At 59.1% G+C, this 18,755-nt stretch overlaps 2 protein-coding genes across 4 annotated transcripts; one reads left to right on the top strand and one right to left on the bottom strand.

Annotated features, from left to right (window-relative positions):
* Window positions 1-596: 596 nt before the first annotated feature.
* On the bottom strand, window positions 597-7,017 carry ADAD2 (adenosine deaminase domain containing 2). Its single transcript, XM_052656649.1, has 10 exons — window positions 6,657-7,017; window positions 6,419-6,562; window positions 2,871-3,023; window positions 2,496-2,543; window positions 2,049-2,409; window positions 1,801-1,968; window positions 1,468-1,697; window positions 1,135-1,378; window positions 784-904; window positions 597-701 (listed from the first exon to the last, which is right to left on the bottom strand). The coding sequence occupies exons 1-10, from the start codon at window positions 7,015-7,017 to the stop codon at window positions 597-599; spliced, it is 1,935 nt and encodes a 644-aa protein (XP_052512609.1).
* A 1,546-nt stretch (window positions 7,018-8,563) lies between these two features.
* Window positions 8,564-18,244, top strand: TAF1C (TATA-box binding protein associated factor, RNA polymerase I subunit C). 3 transcript variants are annotated; one of them, XM_052655905.1, is made up of 16 exons: window positions 8,564-8,701; window positions 11,712-11,921; window positions 13,020-13,101; window positions 13,311-13,408; window positions 13,486-13,575; window positions 13,672-13,745; window positions 14,364-14,602; window positions 14,699-14,815; window positions 14,898-15,015; window positions 15,105-15,176; window positions 15,304-15,439; window positions 15,566-15,709; window positions 16,108-16,282; window positions 16,367-16,504; window positions 16,579-17,488; window positions 17,600-18,244. In XM_052655905.1, the coding sequence occupies exons 2-16, from the start codon at window positions 11,784-11,786 to the stop codon at window positions 17,748-17,750; spliced, it is 2,682 nt and encodes an 893-aa protein (XP_052511865.1). In that variant the 5' UTR covers window positions 8,564-8,701; window positions 11,712-11,783; the 3' UTR covers window positions 17,751-18,244. The 3 variants fall into 3 exon arrangements, with proteins under 3 accessions (XP_052511865.1, XP_052511864.1, XP_052511863.1); XM_052655904.1 differs by having other exon boundaries at window positions 14,364-14,521; window positions 14,687-14,815; window positions 16,579-18,244; XM_052655903.1 differs by having other exon boundaries at window positions 16,579-18,244.
* The last annotated feature ends 511 nt before the right edge of the window (window positions 18,245-18,755 follow it).

Raw genomic sequence — 18,755 nt, 5'->3', positions numbered from 1 at the left:
GCTCCAGGGCCCCTGCCCAGGCTGGGGAGGTGCCCCGGCCTGCAGATGTGTGCCTGGCGCTGGGGTTGGGAGGTGGGCGTGAGCATGGGCAGGCTGCACTGTCCTCCCTTCACCCCCAAGGTCCTTGGGGAGCCTGGACGTTCCTGCAGACTCTGCACAACCCCCACCCCTGAGAGGCGGGCTTGGCACCCCCCACCCAGTTAGCACGTGGGCTCCAGGTATCACAGCCTCACCCGGTGGGACAGCTGTGGTAACACAGAGGCAGGGTGGGACCCACTCTGAATGAGCCCCCTGCCAGCTCCCAGGGCTGCCCACCTCTTGCAGGACCCAGAGGACCTGAAGGGTGGGGTCTGGGGCTCTCCTCTTCCCCGCCAAAAAGCCAACAGCACACAGGAACACCAGAATCAGCTTCTTTATTCAAGCCCCCAGTGTGCAGCAGACCCCACCCCGCCTCCATGTCAGGGCCTCCCTCCATTCCTGGCTTCACCCTTGCACGGGTGCCCGACCCACCCCCGCCCCCGCCCCCCAACCCCCCGACTGGCACTCCTCCAGTGGGGTCCCGCTGGGCTCAGGACCTCAGCCCCTGGAGCTCTGCTTCAGTTTTTGAATTTTCCCACCAGTGGTTTCGAGGGCCAAGCCCCCAGGCCCTGCTGGTCCAGGAGGAGGGACAGCTGCTGGCGAGCCTCCTGGTAGGGCCCGGCCTAGGGCGGGAGAGGTGCAGGTGAGAGGGGGTGCCTGCCGGGGGTGCGGGAAAGAGGGCTGCGGGGGTGGGAAGGCGCTAACCTTGGCTGCCTCGTAGGTCTGCAAGGCCAGCAGGTGGGACTTCCCAAGGGCGTGGGCAGCCTGGCGGAAGGCCCGGAGAAAGGCAGCCTTGCAGAGGCGGGAGGGAGGCCCAGGGGCAGTGCTGGGAAGAACAGAAAGGGGCCCAACGTCAGGGGAGGGGAAAGGAGGCCTGAGCCAAAGGCCCACGCCACCCTCTCACACTACCTCCACCCTGACGATCTTGGGGGAGGGGTCACATTGCTGGTAAGAGGCTGGTGGCCAGATGCATCTTCTTTTCCCACAGGCAAGGGAATGGGGACCAACCACTGGGTTGTCAGACCCCCGTCCAGCCCACCCCCAGGCCCTTCTCACTTGGCCTTCACACGCCCGGTGGCCACATCCACCACCTCGATGTCAGGGTCCCCCAGGCTCCAGTTGAGGCTCAGGCCCTGGCAGGTGTTGGGGGTGAGGTTGGAGGGGGCCACTGAGGGCCCTGCAAAGAGGTGCAGTGTGGTCCGGGTGTAGGGGGCTGGCAGGCATGGCCCCATGACCCTGTCGAGGCTGGGCCGGGTGTGGATGGCCCGGCTCAGGGTTGGTGGGTCGTGGCAGGTGTCAGCTGTGGGTCACAGGACAAGGTCTGAGTCTCTGTTCCCCCGTCTTCCCGCCCCATGGCGTGCCCCTGCCCTCCTGCCCTGTGGGGCTCACCCAGGACCAGGCTGGTGGTGTAGAGGGGGGGCAGGAAGTGGGCCAGCAGGGCCCCCCCCACCCCCAGGATGGCCCAGCGTGCCAGCTTGTCGCTCGCCGAGAGGCAGCCCACGTGGGTGTCGCGGAGCGCAGGGGCCACGTAGCACACCGGCTTCAGCTCCCCCTGGATGTGGGCCTGCAGGCGGAGTGGGGGGCCGTGCAGGAGGCTGCCCTCCAAGGATGGAGGGAGGCTGTGGAGGACCGGGGTGGGGGGTCAGGGCCCCCCTCCCACCCCCATGTGGCGCTCCCAGGTGTGGCCCCCCCAGGCTCTCCTTCGCCTGGTACCCCACATACTAGATATCGTAGGCGGCTCCCTTGGGGGTGTTGCTGACATAGAGGTGCAGGAAGATCCGGGGCTTGAGGGCGAAGGGGGGCCCAGGCCCCGGCTTGGGGGCCAGCACGGACTTCTCCTTGCCCGTGGGGCCCCCCTGCGTGGCCAGCAGGAGCTGCCGGAACAGGAACCTGAGGGCGGTGGAGTGGCAGCTGGGGCGGTCCCGTCTCCCCGGGGCTGGCTGGGCAGAGGGCCCCCCGCCGCCCCTCACCTCAGCAGGGCCCGGCGGGCCACCACCAGCCCGTGGCAGTCGTGGAGCTGCCGGCCCGAGAAGTCCAGCCACCCAGCGCAGCTGCCGCTGCCGGTGCCCAGCGCCACCAGCTGGTAGGTCTCCTTGGCGTGGCCCCTGGCGCCCGGGACCTCTGAGGGGAAGGGGGCAGAGAAGACCGGCCTGAGGCAGGGGGCCCAAGGGCCTTCCCGGGGAGGCAGGGGCAGGGCCGCCCTACCTCGCTCCAGGATGACTGCGGCCACGGTTCCCTTGCAGGCCCAGTACGGCGAGCTGGCGTCCACCAGGCGGTCGAAGCCCGCGCTGACCACAGCTGCGCAGCGCTGCTCGTGGGTCACAATGTTCTCTGCAGGGGAGGGACGGGGCAGAGGCGGCTTCACAGGCCATGCCCTCCCATGCTGGGGGGATGGGCATCAGTGGGGTCTCACCTACCTATGCTCAGAGGAGCGAGAGGAGGCTGGTTGGGGGTCTTTGGGGGCTCTGGAAGACAGACAAAGGGTGGGCTGTCGTGGGTGCTGCGGACTGCCCTCCCATCCTTCATCCTTCAGGAATTCAAGAGGTCCCACTAGCGAGGGGTATGTGTGGGGGTGGGGGGCTTGGGTCATCCTCCAGAAGCCAAACGTCCCTCAGCTGCCCCCAGCAGTCCGTGGGCCCAGGGTGGGTGGGCTTCAAAGGACGTTAGGGCAGGGGTCTGCTCATGTCTCCACCCCCGGCTCCCTGCAGGCCGGGTCCTGGTGCCCAGATGGTCTCTGCAGCAACTCACCCCAGGCACATGTGTGTTCCCGCCCCCGCCGCGCCCTGGGTTACCTGCCCCTGCAGCTGGGCCCTCCAGCTGACACCGGATGTAGTGGAGGGCAGAAAGAGCCGCCTGCTGCTTGGCCTCCGGCTTACTGTTGGCGGTGCCCGGGGGGCAGACCACCCCATCCAGCTCCACGGACACAGAGAAGGGCGAGCAGGGGTCTGGGGAAGGAGAAGCTGAGAAGTGGTACTGTGTGCCTCATCCTTGTCCCAGGCGCTTCCTAGCAGGACCACGACACGGGCCAGCAAGGATGACCAGAATGATGGGCAGACAGCCTGCTGAGCTCTGTCCAGGCCGGTGCAGGCCTCGGCATGCCAGGCCATGCCTGCTCACAGATCTGCACCAGCCCCTCTGAAATAGGTCCCTGTGACCCCATTGTACAGAGGGGTACACAGCGGGCGGTGGACAGTGAGCCCAGGTGCTGGCAGGACCTAGATCCAGGGCTGCACTGTCTCCAGGAGGAACGCCCCCTGTCCTCTCTCAGACACACCACTCTATTTCTCTCTACAAGAAGCTCGTCTTCCAAACATGACCACTCCAGGTGTTACTTATGACACAGCAGAAACAAATGAAAATCCTAGAACAGGGGTCAGCTGGTCAAAGGGCATAAATTTATTTCCATTCACAGTATTTGCTGTTACCTGCTGCTAAATTGTCTCCCAAAAGGGCTGCCTGTTTCTTTCAAAAAGAATCCGAATTTCGATACCCCTCCCTAGCGTGGAGATTCATCTACTTTAAAAGAGCAACAAGAATGCCAGTTAGGGAAACTTCTCTGGCAGTCCAGTGGTTAAGAATCTGCCTTCCAATGCAGGGGAGGTGGGTTCAATCCCTAGTCAGGGAAGTAAGATCCCAGATGCCTTGCGGAAACAACTGAGCCATGGCTACTGAGCCCATGGGCCACGAAAGATCCCACATGTGTCAATGAAGACCCCGCGTGCTACAACTAAGACTCAAGGCAGCCAAATAGATATTTACAAAAGAATGCCAGCTGGGAGATGCAGAAAGAAGGCTGGCATCAGGACTCTCTGGCAGCCAGTGCGGTAATAAGCAACTCTGGCCACAATCATCAAAGGATGCTACAACCATGGGGGGGATGGAGTTCTAGGGAGCAGGATGGTCACACCACCTCAAGATGCCCCGCTTGGATGACTGATGACACACCCGGCAGGGAAGTGAAGGCACCTGGCGACACCACCTTGATTAGGCCCCCAGCTGACACCCCAGGGGTAGAGTAAGGAGATCTCGGGCCCCCAGCGGGATGCATGCCACAGACATGAGGCTGCCACAGATGCCTCCGCTGGTTATGCATCACTTGAACCCAATCCTGAGGAAACAGACAAACCCAAACGGACAACTTTCTGCAGAATAACCAGACCTTATCCTTCAAAATCATCAGTCCTGAAGCCAAAGACAGCCTGAGCAACTGTTTCAGATAAAAAGAGGTTAAAGAGGCTGATGTAATAAAATCGTGCTGGATTGGGGAAAAAAATGCCCATCACTGTGACAAGTGGCAAAATTTGAACATGGTAACTAAGTAATAGTATTATATCAATGGGCTTCCCCGATAGCTCAGCTAGTAAAGAATCTGCCTGCTATGCAAGAGACCCTGGTTCGATTCCTGGGCCAGAAAGATCTGCTGGAGAAGGGATAGGCTAACCACTCCAGTATTATTGGGCTTCCCTTGTGGCTGAGGTGGTGAAGAATGCACTTGCAATGCGGGAGACCTGGGTTCGATCCCTGGGTTGGGAAGACCCCTTGGAGAAAGGCTACCTACTCCAGTATTCTGGCCTGGAGAGTTCCATGGACTGTATAGTGCATGGGGTCACTTGTTAAGTTTCCAGAATTTGATCCTTGTGCTGCAATTATATAAGACAATGCCCTTGTTCTTAGAAAATATATGTTGAAATGTTTAAGGGGTAATTAAGCCTTCAGATTGTTCAAAACAAATCAATGTGGATATTTATATATAAATATATATGGAGAGAGGGAGACAAAGTAAATGTGACAAAACTGGAGAATCTGGGTGAAGAGTTTATGGGAGCTCTTTCATACTATTCTTCGAAAATTTACCAAAATGAAGAATAGAAATGACAAAAAATGCCTACCCACGTCGACAGTGGAAAGAGGGACCTTAGGCGGAAGGGAGTGGCAATATTACTCAGTGGTTCGGCTCAGGCTCTGAAACCAGACTGCCCCCTGGCAGTTTCAGCCTCTCTGGCCTCAGTCTTCCCATCTGTAAAGCAAAGGTAATGGTATCTGCCTTTCTTGAAGAATACTTGTGAGGACTCAATGAGTTAATGTGTCTGAAGACCTTCAAATAACACTCGGTCTGTCACCCAGAACTCATGAATGTTAGCTGTCATCACTGGTATTGAATCGATTTCCTTTTTTTTTAGTTGCAGCATGCGAAGTCTTAATTATAGCCTGCGGGATCTAGCTTCCCAACCAGGGATCAAATCCAGGCATCGGAGCTCAGAGTCTTAGTCACTGGACTACAAGGGAAGTCCCTATTTTCTGTATTCTTGATGCTCTGGCATTTGGGGATTTAATTCTGGAGAAACCATCCCTCCCAGGACTAGCTAACTCCTAGACATAGCAAACAACTTCTCTGCAAGCTCACTCTTTCATATAAAAACCGATCAATCCAGAGCTCACACCCCAACCACAGAACTCTCTGACAAGCCAACATTCCCCATGCCCTAAATCAACCCTGAGGCCAGGTACTAGGCAGCTAGGAACCACCCCATAACCCCTAAACTTACCCAGTGTCTTGCTTTTATCAATCCTAATCTCACTCTGCATAGGTACCCTGCTCCAACCATTCTTTCCCAAGAAAACCCAGTTAACGCCCAGGGCTGTGCCTGGCCCCTCTTTGCCACCCCATCCTTTCCTGCACAGCCCTCCATGGCCATCTGTGCCTCCTGTTTCTAGGATCCATACTTACCCCTTCGTGACAAGCACTCTGACATCTGCTGTCTTAACATACCTAATTAAAATAAATCCCAGGTAGATTTTTTTTTAAATACATTATCTCATTTTGAGTTACTCAGTTTGAGGTTCTCCTAGGAAGTTTTACAAACGCTCCCAAAAGTTCTTAGAAGCAGGGAATGTGCTGGCTGAAAGTTGGGAATCTGAATCTAGGAGGGACCTGGTGTATTGATCTTGGTGGTTCCAGGAGGACTATAACTACTACACCTGTATACAGTGTTGCCATCATTAAGCTGTATCTGATAACCTCTGTGAGTTGGGGTGGGCGGGCCCTCACTTAGGCACCGCCTCTCCAATGCTGGCATGGCAACTGTAATTGTATATAACTGACCTTCAAAAAGGCCTGCTGAAAGGCTGGTAGCTTGAGGCAGGTCCTTTAACCAACCCGAGCTTCAGATTTGGCCCCCCGTCACCTGCTAGTTAGAAATCTGGGGTACCTGGTGCCCCTGGCACCATGCTGCTCACAGCAGGCCTACCTCGGGCCCCAGGCTCAGGCCCAACTCAGTCTTCCTGGCTTCATTTGAGAACAGCCCAGGGCATGCTGCCATCCCAGCCCCCTGGGCCTCACCTGCTGTTTGGCTTTCTCGAAATATCAGGGAGACGCCCAGATTGGCCGCGTACTGAGTAAGTGAGGCCACGGCCTGGCCCGGCGGCGGGTCTTTGAGCTGCAGGCCCAGATGTCTGGTCACCTTCGGGAAGTCACCCGCGGGCCCTGCGGGTGGTACAGCGACCCTCAGGGACCTCCTCATCCTTCCCGTGCCCAGCACCCCCCAGCTCCCTGATCCCTGCCCCCACCCAGGCCTCACCATCCCCAGCCGCCGCCGAGGCCTGGAGCTGCCCGCCCGCTTCATCGTTCTCTGCGTTGGGGGCGGGCGCAGGCTCTTGGCCCAGACTGGCCGAGGGCCTCCAGGAGCTGGACCCTGGGCTGATCTGCAGTGATGCTGCCAGACGGGGCTTCCTGCGGCCACTGTCGTCGGTGCCCAGAGCTGTGCTGGCCTGTGAAGCCATGGCTGGACTCGAGGGCGGGAGGGAACAGCAGGCACGTTCTGGCGCCACCTGCACCTTTTTACACGCCAGAGCGAGCGCCCACGTGGGGAGCACGTGGCACAACCGTCTGCGCATGGTGAGCTCCGCCTCCCGCCTCACTCGTAGCCAATGAGAGCCCATAAAACTGTAGCAGGACAGTATGCCCAGCCAATGGGAAGGCTAGTCTCCCAGGCAGCTTGAGCCTGGATGTGGACTAAGTGGCTACCTGGCCAACCTCCTTATTTCAAGGGCGGGGCTCCAGGTGTTTGGTGAGGGTGGAGGACAAGGCCCTCTATCATCTTCTTCTCTGCGCTTGTTTGCGTGGTATTCGGGAAACAAAGACCAGGGGAGGAGTCTGGGGACCCAAGTTCAGCACCTCACCCCTGCTGCCGTCCAAGGATGCCCTGCGCTCCCCATTTTGCCAGCCTGCCCTCCCCAGCTGCTTAAGCAGCTGAGCCTAGAGGAGGATGGGAGGCGCTCATTCTGTAAGTGATGGTGTTTTCATTTGTAGCAGCCTCACAGAGTCTTTAGGGCCTACATTTAAAATCTGTTCACCTTAAGGCTTCCTGAAGCCAACTGTAAGTGTTCCACGTGGGCTCTAGCTAAAATTAGTCAATTGATATCCTGCCCTCCCCACCCCACCGCCGCTTTTTTTTTTTTTTTCCTCAGAAGTGAATCTGTGTTGGTTCGTAAAAACATGTCAAGATAGCAGTTCTTAAAAATGAGGGTCTAGCGATGAAGGAGAAATAACAAAAATAAAGTTGAGGATGAAGACAATTTACATGTGGCTTGCTACCATGCAGCACGGTTGCTTGAAGGAGATGGAAATTTTAACAGTCTTGAGGAGCCAGTGACTGGGAAAATGTGACCAGTTACTGAGTTTATGGTCTGTAAGTTGTGTTACTGTTGCTACTGCTGCTGCTGCTTGCTACCTTCGGATCTGACAACACAAGCCAGGACGGGGGCAATGTGGACACTAAGGCGTAGAGAAACAGTTGGTAGCACCTGTTAGCATTTGACTTGGAAGAGCAGATGTGGAGCAAGGTAGATTCAGTCTCCCAAACGGTTCAAGGATTGACCTCAAGAAAGACAATTCTGAGGACTTCCCTGGTGGCTCACGGTAAAGAATCTGCCTGCAATGCAGGAGTTGCAAAAGACGCAGGTACGATCCCTGGGTCAGGAAGATCCCCTGGAGGAGAGCATGGCAACCCACTCCAGTAGTCTCGCCTGGAGAATCCCATGGACAGAGGAGCCTGGCGGGCTTCAGTCCATAGGGTCCAAAGAATCGGACACGGCTGAGCGACTTTACTTTTCATTTCCTTTTACTTAATTTTCCTGGTGGATCAGACAGTAAAGCGTCTGTCTACAATGCGGGAGGCCCGGGTTCGATCCCTGGGTCGGGAAGATCCTCTGGAAAAGGAAATGGCAATCCACTCCAATACTATTGCCTGGAAAATTCCATGGACAGAGGAGCTTGGTAAGCTACAGTCCATGGGGTCGCAAAGAGTCGGACACGACTGAGCGACTTCACTTTCACTTTCACTTAATTTCCAGTGCCCACGGCGCCGTCTGCACTCGCATTCTCCCTCCGCCCGGGAGGTGGCGCTCTGGAGCGCCCCTGAGGCCGGGCTGGGAGGCGGGACTTCCTGCCTTCCAGGAAGCATTTCCGGCCCAGCCCGGGGAGGCGGTTCATCGCTTCTGTGGGGCTGTCGGGTTGCGGGCTCAAGAGCTAGGGTTCTGCCTTGGGGCTCCCTCGTGGCACGAGGGTCAAGCGAGCGTCACGCGGAGGTCGGTTTCCCCGACGAGCACGGCGCGACGGGATTACGTAAGTGCGCGCGCCGCCCCGACGGGACGGAGGGGCGGGTCCCCCTGCTCGCATCCACAGGCTCCAAACTGTGTGGCTTTGGGGCAAGTCGCCCAACCTTTGCAGAGTGGGTAGTGAGCAGCCCCTGGCTCATGGAACGGGGAGCATCACGCCGTTGTAAAGCGTCGTAGCAACAACTGTCTGGCACACAGCGCTTGGTGCGAGATGCCTGCTGTTCTTGGGTTGAAATTCTGGGGCCTCGACGTGGAGAAGGAAGAGACGGATGGGGAGGACGTGGGCGAGTAGAGGTCTGAAGGGAAGGGCCTCCCGGATCCCCTCTCCCATCCCCGGGCAGGCGCACCTATTGCCGCACCCGGCGTTCGTGCAGACCCGACGAAACTCCGGAGGTCTAAATTCGAGTCCGGGAAAGACGAGGGCGGGAAATCGAGGCTGTCTTGTCTCGGGGCTTCTCTGAGGTCGTGGGCTCCACCAGCTCCCTCAGCCTCCCTGCGTTTGTTTGAGACTGTCTAGTTCCTCATTCTTGGATTTGTGCCTTCAGCTTTTACGTACTGATTTCAGTTCATTTCAGTCGCTCCGTCGTGTCCGCCTCTTTGCGACCCCATGGACTGCATGCAGCGCTCCAGGCTTTCCTATCCATCACGTAGTAAATAAGGCAGGCACCGGGGATAAAGTCCCTTCCCCATGCGGACTCTCAGAGCAGTTTGGAATCACATAGCTTTAGCTTTAAATATCTTATCACACATCGCAATGCGTGCTCCAGAGGAGGGATGCAGGGTGATGTGGGACAGGGCTGGGGGAACCAGGAGAGGCTTCCTGACTCAAAATCTGAAGGATGGGGGCAGATTTTATAGGTGGGTAGGAAGGACAATGGTGTTCATTTTTAGTGGAGAGAGAGTGTGAAAAGGTCCTCTGGTGAAAAGATGCATTCCCACCACTGTCCTCTCCTGTGATGAAGGAGAAAGACAACAACAATCAGATGCCAGGAGGTCAGAAATGAATCAGATACAGTTCCTGTCCCAGAGAGCAGTCCTGAGGAAGAGATAAGGCATATAAACCACAATTAGAATGAGGCTGACTCGTGCCCTGAGAAACACATTCTTTTGACATTTTTTTAAAAATTATTTATTTACATGACTGCACTGGGTCTTAGTTGTGGCACTCAGAATCTTTAGTTGTGGCATTCGAGTTGCAGCATATGGGATCTAGTTCTGTGACCAGGAGTCGAACCTGGGCCCTCTGCATTGGGAGTGAGGTGTCTTAGACACTGGACCACAGGGGAAGTTCCTCGTTTGCAAAGTGAAAGTGCTAGTCACTTAGTTGTGTCCGACTCTTTGTGACCCCATGGACTGTAACCCGCCAGGCTCCTCTGTCCATGGAATTCTCCAGGCAAGAATACCGCAAAGGGCTGCCATTCCCTTCTCCAGGGGATCTTCCGTACCCAAGAATCAAACCTCAGTCTTCTGCATTGCAGGGAGATTCTTTACCATCTACCAACATTTACTGTGTGGTGAGCACTTTGCAAGGTGCTCAGAGTACCTGGAGGTATAGAGGTTACAAAATAAATGGATACATGCAGTGGTAGCTCTAAGAGGAAAGGTTTTGCATCATCAGGCTCTGAGGCTGGTGCTCGCTTCTGGATGCAGAGAGAGTAGTGGTTCAGAACTGGGGTTTTGGAGCCGCTGGAGGATCACGCTATTGGCCTTGGGCAAGTTGCTCTTTCCCAGCCTGTTTCCTGACCTCCATACTAAGGGCAGGAGAATAAAACTTGTAGTACCATGTCGGGCAGATGCTGGCACTCAGTAAGTGAGAACTGCTCTTATTTTTGCGTGTAATAAAGGATATTCCAGCTGCTTATTCTTCTTGAGCACTTTGTATTTTGTTGTTCTTCACAATCTTTGTGACCCCACAGACTGCAGCACACCAGACTTCCCTGTCTGTCACTATTTCTTGGAGTTTGCTCAAGTTCACGTCCACTGAGTCAGTGATGCTATCTAACCATCTCATTCTCTGCCCACCCTCTTCTCCTTCTGCCTTCAATCTTTCCCAGTTTTAGTCTTTTCCAATGAGGCGGCTCTTTGCATCAGATGGCCAAAGTATTGGAACTTAAGCTTCAGTCCTTCTAGTGAATATTCAGGGTTGATTTCCTTTAGGATTGACTGGCTGATCTACCTGCAGTCCAAGGGACTCTGAAGAATCTTCTCCCTCACCACAGTTTGAAAGCATCAGTTCTTCAGTGCTCAGGCTTCTCTTTGGTCCAACTCTCACATCCATACATGACTACTGAAAAAAACCAAATTTTGACTATATGGACCTTTGTTGGCAAAGTGTCTCTGCTTTTTAATACACTGTCTAGGTTTGTCATGGTGTCCCTTTCCAGGGAGCAGGGATCTTTGAATTTCATGGCTGCAGTCACCAAAGCCCTTTGACATAAACATTATTATTCAACACACAGTTGGTTCCTTTTTGTTGGAAGGTACTGTACTTGACAGTGGGAAGGCAGACAAATAATAACTCATCTCTGGCTTTGGGGAACTTGAGTTTGTCTTTAGAGTGTAGCCTAGAGTGTGGGGCTTGTTGTCTAGGTAGGACTGTGTAATTATAATGTAATACTTGAGAGCGTGATGGAAGCTGACCCCCACCAGCCACCTTTTAACTTCGGCCCCCATCACTCACCACCTAGTTTTTCCCATGGCTACCCAGTTGCTTCTCACATACTTCCTGCCCTAGGACTCTTGTTCTTGCTGTTCATTCTTCCCAGTACCCTCTTTCCCGTAGTTGGCACGTTTGTCTCTCTCATTAGGCTCTGTGTGTGCCGAACATCACCTTCATGAAGCCACCGATGCTAAAAAGCACACCCTCAGGCCCTGCCATCCCTTCCCTCCTGGCGGGTTGCTTGGTTTTGGTATAGCACCTACTATTCTCGGGCGTTCGGTAACATATTCATTTGTTCTTTGTTATCTGCTTCCCCAAAGAGATTATCCTCCTATTAAGACACTCTTCACTCTCCCAGGAGCCCCGGAAGCCGCTGTCCGGTTCAGGTCTCTGAGGAAGGCCAGGGTGACGGTGGCTACTGTTTTTCAAGATGGACTTCCCCAGCTCCCTCCCACCCTCGTTGTTCATGACTGGCCCCCTTGGTCAGAGCGATGTCCCTGACCTGTCGTTCATGTGCAGCTGGAGAGACGCGCTGACCCTGCCGGCGTTCTCACCCCAAGGCTCTCAGGTGAGGATGGCAGGGAGAGCCTTGGTGGCTTGGGGGAGGGCCCGTTTGCACCCCCCTCCCCCACCCTAGGGGTCACACCAGTTGGCAGGAGTGCTGGGTGGGGGGCTTTGGTACAAATCTACTAAGACTCAGGCTCAACCAGAATCCCGTCCTTTGGGGACCTGGGGCGCCCTACCATCCACAGAGGATTCAGCCTCCTTCCTGGCTCCCTCTCCCCCCGCCTTCTCCTTCCTCTGTTTGTTCAACGAATACTCACTGAATAGCCCTACTGTGTGCCAGGTGCCTTCTCAGGCTCTGGGGATCCAGAGTGAGTAAGTCAGATGCGCTTCCTGCCCCTGGGGAACAGTTAGGTGGAATCGGGACTAACAAGTGAATAGGGCAGAAGATAAAATCATTTCAAAGTGTGGACAGCTCTGAGCGAGACCGAAAGGATGCTGGAGCCGCACAGTGCAAGGTGAGGGGGGCGGGGAGACCTCCTGGGAGAAGAAGGACACCTGCTCTTTCCCTGGACGCCTAAGCCATCAGCTGCCACTTGGAGACAGGCTGGCTAAGGGTTACGCCAGGCAGAGGCATGTGGGTGAGAAATTTAAGAGAGACACTGGAAGGGCGGCGGGGGTGGGGGTGGGGTTTGCAGGACTCACTTGACAAGGAAGGGCTTCCATCAGGAGCCTCACCTGCTCCTTTTCCATCCCGAGTGTGGAGCTGAGTTGTCTGAGGCCAGCCCTGCAGGGGAGTGGAGGAGCCTGTGGGTGACTGTACGGTCTCCCGAGTGTAAGTGACACGCGGGTGAGATCCAGGCCAGCTAGTGAAGGCCGGGTGGTCCTCTGAGAGCAGTGCAGCCTGGATCTGGGAAGCACAGACCAGAGTCAGGCTGCCTGGGTTCAGATCCCGGCCCTTCTCTTTTCTGGCTGCTGCCTGGGACCAGGGACGGTCTCCCCGTTCCTCCCATTTTCTTCATCATTAGAGTGACAGTGAGTGGCCAGCTTGGCAGGTGCCTGGTGAGGACTGAAGGAGTTAGTAAGAGACAAAAGCTGATGACAGGGCCTGGCCTGGGCGCTCGCTCACTGTTGCACTTTGGCCGTGGTGGTGTTTCCTCAGGACAGCGCGCCGCATGTGGCCAAGGCCCTGCTCTGGGAGCCTGACACGCCTGGGCCCCTGCCCTTGCTGCCTCCTGGTCCCGGTAAGGAGCTCGGGCTGGGGGCCCCGAGCTGCTCCCACTCACGGCTTCTTCCTCAGCTCACGGCTTCTTCCCCAGCCCCCACCCTGAGGCCTCTCCCCCCACTCCATGCCCCCTGCTGATTGCTTCCACCCAGCAGGGTCCTTGGCATCTCTAGGCACTGGGACACCTGGTTCCACTTCAGTCCCTTCCCAGCCTCCCTCTTCCCTCAGATCCCTGGGACCCCGGCCTGACTGCCAAAGATCTGCTTTTCCGGGGAGGCTACCAGTTCCGGAGACATCCCCGAGTCGTGCTGGATGTTACTGAGCAGGTGCGCGGGCCCGCCCGGTGGACAGTGCCGTGGGCCAGGGGCTGTGCCTCCTGACCCGGCCTCCTTTCCTCCCGCAGATCAGCCGGTTCTTGTGGAACCACGGAGACATAGCCTTTGCACCCCTGGGGAGGCTACTGCTGGAGAATTTCAAACTGGAAGGAGCACATGTGAGTAACCCTGGCTGGCCAGGAGGGGGGAGGCACCCCACTTCCCATCGGGCTGGGCCCTAGGGCGTGTGAGCTTGACGAGGCCTTTCCACACAGAGCCGCTCTAAGACGAAGACAGTGGTCAGTGTGAAGAGGCTACTCCAGGACCTCGGTGGACACCAGCCCTGGGGGCAAGTGGCTAGTGAGAGAGGACGGGTTGGGTAGGCCTAGCTGGTGGTGGGGCTTTGGAAGGATCCAGGCCAGGATGCTGGTTCCGATCAACATTTGCTTACACCCTCCCCAGTGCAAGCATGAGCCATACTTCCTCATACAAACCCCAGCTGTGCTAGCAGTGCAGGGGGAAGGACTGCAAGCTCATGGAGTGTAGACATGGCTGCGTCCAGGTGTCAATAGGGCTTTGCCTTTACTCTTCACCTTCTCACCCACTTGCCTCTGCTTGGCTTAGTTCCTAGGCAGGCTGTTTCCAGGTGGCAGCAGCATGGTTTATGATTCCAGGGAGAGGCCATTGATTCCAGGGAGAGGGCTAGTGGCCTTCCTGAGGCACCAGCAGAAGTCCCAGGAAGGGTGTGCTGGGCTTGGCTTGGCTTGGCTTGGGTGTCATGCCTGGTGTGAGCCAATCACTGGCTGGGGCGACTCCTGAGTGCCCAGGCCTGGGTCGTGTGACTGCAGCACAGGAGCAGGGTCGGGTGCTCTCGCAGAGGAAGGAGTTCCAGGTTGATTTAAACACTCGTCCGCTGCACTGGGCCCCCCCGGGCCGGCCTGACCCTCCCGCCATCCTCTCGCCCCAGCTGTCCCTGGGCTTACCTCAGCCAGCGCCAGCGCCGGTTCTCCATCCTTGGGGCCCCGATCCTGAGCACGTCGGTGGCGAGCCTCCTGGGAGAGCTGCTGCACGAGGAGCTGGCCCTGCGCTGGGAGCGGCTGCTCCTGGATGATGCCTGCACCGGGGGTGCGCTGGCCTGGGTGCCCGGCAGGACCCCCGGGGCTGGGCAGCTGGTCTACCCCATGGGCAGTGCCATGGACACACTGTGTATCCTCCCTTGCTGAGCACAGGCCAGGGATGGGCAGGGAGTTGTGGGCCTTGAGTGGCCATAGTTTGTGAACCTGTCCTTAGCAAGATGCCCAGGTTTCCAGAAGGTCAGTCTGACCCCAGAGAGCGAGCCCCAGGTTCTCAGAGACCCTGGCCGTATCCAGCTCCGGGGACCTGTCCGGCAGGTGGTGACCCGCAGCGTGCAGGGAGAAGGTAAGGCCGTGGACACCTCCCGTGGCTGCTCACTGACCTGCTGCTGACCCTGACCCTGACCCTTACCCTCTCCCTCCTCCAGCTCTGCTGGCTGTCCGCTCTGACCACCACTGTGCCCTGTGGAAGGTCAGTACGCAGGGGCAGCCGGCCCCTCTCCAGGTGCTGCAGGTGGACAAGGGGGCCACAGGGATCAGCCTCAGGTGAGAGGCTTGGGGGGAGGGGGTGGTGTGCACGGAGGTAGGCTTGGGAGAAGGGGTGGCCCGGCCTTCCTCACGTGTGTGCCCTGCAGCCCTCACCTGCCCGGAGAGCTGGTCATCTGCAGCCGCTCTGGAGCCGTCTGCCTGTGGAGCGCCGAAGACAGGTAAGGCCCCTGCCACAGAAACCCCCACCCCAACATGAGCCCCCCACAACCTGGCCAGGACTTAGCCAGGGTGCCCAGTCCTCCCCCACAGCCTGTCCCCCTGCCACGGCTGGCCTGTCTCCCCAAGGCTGCGGCAAATCTACAAGGACCCCGAGACCCTGGTGTTCCGGGACCCTTCTCCCTGGCGCTGGGCAGACTTCACCGCCCACCCTCGAGTGCTGACGGTGGGTGACCGCACCGGAGTGAAGATGGTGGACACTCAGGTGAGGACATGGGGCGGGGGGGCCTCTGCCAGTGGGCGTGACAAGCCGCAGGGCCAGAGCAAGTCCCCGGCCGGTTGGAACCACGGATGGCGGACTGTGGGAGAGCTGACCCAGCGTGTCCCCCAGGGCCCGCTGGGCTGTGGTCTGCTGCTTTTTCGTGGAGGGGCAGAGGCGTCGTGCCAGAAAGGAGAGCGAGTCCTGCTCACCCAGCACCTGGGGGATCTCGGCCCCGAGTCTCTGCACCCCATGCTCCACCTCGTCTGCACCCAGGTGGGCTCACCTCCCCTTCTCTCCGCCCTGCCCTATCTCAGGTCACTGGAGACACAGGTCACAGGCCCTGGATGCAGCCGGGGATGGGGAGGGGCAGAGGGGGAGGAGGTCTGGCCCTGCCCCACCCCGCCCTCTCAGCACCCTGAGCGCTCCTGGGTGTCTAGGCATGTGTACCAGCCTTGGGCAAGGGTGGGGAATGCTGCGAGAGCCTCTCCAGAGAGCCCCTCTCTCAGCGGGGCCATCAGGATGAGGGATGCCTGCTGGGGAGACGCCTCCTGCGCAGAGCCGGGCTACTCTGAAAACCCGGAGCTCTGGAAGGGGCTGGGGGGCAGCCCAGAGAGACCCTTCACGACCCATCGGTCTCATCCCCCCCCCCGCCCCCCGCCGTCTTCTGCCAGTTCTCCCTCTACCTGATGGATGAGCGCCTCCCCTTGGTGCCCCTGCTCAAGTGGAACCATGGCCTTCACTCTGCGCCCCTGCTGGCCCGGCTGCTGCCGCCGCCGAGCCCAGGCCTCCCCCAGCCGCTGCTCTTGGCCGGCCAAGGCGGGGAGCTGCAGCTGCTGCACCTCGCAGGTGAGGGGCCAGGCGGGTGGGCGGGGCAGGGGCGGGGGGCGGGGCGGGCCTGGACGGAGCCTCAGCTGTCTGTCTCTCCTCCAGGAGTGGGGGCCTCCACACCCCGGCTGGCGGGGCTCCCCCAGTCTCTCCCCACCAGGAGCGACTCCCTCTCGGCCTTCCCCCTGCTGGAGCCCAAGAGTCACCGGCGGCTGCAAGAGCGTCTGAAAGCGCCCTCCATAGGTGCGTTGGGGGCTGGGGCGTGTGGGGAGCCACGCCCCCGCCATGCGGTCTGGTCACTGTCCTTCCGTCCCCAGGTCTGGCTGCTGCCATCCCGCCCCCCACCTCCACACCAGTGCTGTCGCTCTTCCAGCTTTCTGCGGCCGGAGATGTCTTCCACCAGCGCCTCCACCTCCGGGCAGACCCCGGGCCCAATGCTCGTGCCCCCGCAGCTTCCTGGACACCCCAGGCCGCTGCCTGCTGCAGCCGGTGGCTGGAGGCCCTGCTGGAGGTGCCCCTGGCTCCCCCGGTGTGGGCGGCACCCACCTTCTCCCACCGGCGGCTGCTGGGAGGCTTCGAGCCACAGAAGGTGGAGGGGCCGGTGCCCGAGGGTTTCCGCAGGGCCATGGCCCAGGGGCGGCTCCTACAGCGGAGAGACCTGGGCTTGCTCCCCCCAGAGGAGCGGCCCCCCGCCCCCGAGCCTGGCCCCGAGGATGAGCTCAGCGAGCGTCTGGAGGCAGCCTGGGAGTTCGGGGCGGCGGCCTGGTGGGAGAGGCAGCGGGGCGGCCGCGCGGGGCCTGGGAAGCAGCCCAAGCGGCACAAGCGCCGGACTCAGCTGTCCAGCACCTTCTCCTCCCTCAGCGGCCGTGTGGACCTCTCGGACGCCGCCAGCCCCCCGCCCAGCCCAGACCGTACACTGCCCGAGGCCAGGCCCCAGCCCCCAAGGACCCCGCCCTCCCAAGAGCTCACGCAGGAGCCCTGGGCCCAGGGCATCCCCTCAGAGCGGCAGCAGACCCTCCGGGACTACATGGCTGAGCTGCCGCTCTGCACGGACACCCCAGGAGGGGCCTCTGCGCTCTCCTCCCAGACCCCCAGTGTCCGGGCCACGCCCTCCAGGCAGCACACCCCCCAGGACAGCAGGATCCAGCAGCTGCCCCGAGGGGACACCCCAGAGGGCACCACCCTGCTCTCCTCCCAGACCCCCAGCATCCTGGCCACACGCTCCAGGCAGCACACCCCCCGGGATGGCATAGTCCAGCAGCTGCCCCGAGGGGACACCCCAGAGGGCGCCACCCCGCCCTCCTCCCAGACCCCCAGCGTCCTGGCCACACGCTCCAGGCAGCACACCCCCCGGGATGGCATAGTCCAGCAGCTGCCCCGAGGGGACACCCCAGAAGGCGCCACCCCGCCCTCCTCCCAGACCCCCAGCGTCCTGGCCACACGCTCCAGCTCTCAGCGGCTCCGGAAGAAGCCCCGCATGGGCTTCTGAGGCCCGGGGAGGTTGCCAGCGCCCGGAGCCTGCCATCCTCGATAAGCTGCGTCTTCCGTGGTTGAGACAGAAATCAGAGAACAGTTCCCAGGGGGCAGACCTGCTTCTGGAACGCCTTCATGCGCGGGAGATGCTCGGAAGCAGAGCAACGTCGGGGGAAGGAGGGCAGCAGTAGTTTTCTCCCATAGGTCACGGTCTGGGGGCACGTGGCGGAGCCCTGGCAGCCCCGGCCCGAAGGTCGGTGTCGCTGGGATCCGTTCCAGCTAACAGTGTCGTGCTGGAGGCAGGGGCTGCAGGTGCGCTCGGGCCCCTGGTGACCACGGGGCCAGAGCCCCGGCTCCTCGGTGCTGTGGGTGATGGTGAAATGAGCTCCCTGGCCGGCCCGCGCTCGCTGGGTGTCAGTGGTGGTTTGTGGTCAGTGTCTGTGTGATGCGGTTCCTAGGACAATCTTAACGTGGAGAGGGAGGCACTTTGGACCCATGTTAGGGGTTGAATAAAGCCATGACTGAGCCTGGTGTTGAATGATGGACTTTCTCAGGCTGGCTGCATCCCCTACCCTGGCTTTCCATGCTCAGTGCATTAGGTTCTCGCCCTCTGTGGTTCTGTGGCCCCAGTGACGAGCCTGCTTCTGCTGCGGGGAGATCACCCCACCCCACCCCTGGGAGTGGCACAGGCCTCGGGGCAGGACCTGGGTTTCTTCTCAGAGAGAAGAATGGAATGGTTCTTGTCTCAGTACCTGGTGGAGTGAATGACCTGTGACTCACCCAGACGTTAGATAATCCAGTAATACAAGGGCCCACGTGGATGCTGAAATGTTTATACCGTGACATGGTTTCCACTGCAAGTGACCGGGCTTGTGAGAGGCTTGCAGCATGGGGAGCACGAGGCTGTGCCCGTGGGAGAAGGGAACCGGGGCTCACGCCCTCGGCAACCACAGCTCGGAAGGGAAGGGGAGCCCGAGCGAAAGGGTGACCCGCCCCTGCTGGGGGGTCAGGCCTGGGCCCA

The sequence above is a fragment of the Budorcas taxicolor genome, chromosome 18 (assembly GCF_023091745.1).
Source record: "Budorcas taxicolor isolate Tak-1 chromosome 18, Takin1.1, whole genome shotgun sequence".
Classification (NCBI taxonomy): Eukaryota; Metazoa; Chordata; class Mammalia; order Artiodactyla; family Bovidae; genus Budorcas; species Budorcas taxicolor.
This window is presented reverse-complemented; position numbering and strand designations above follow the sequence as displayed.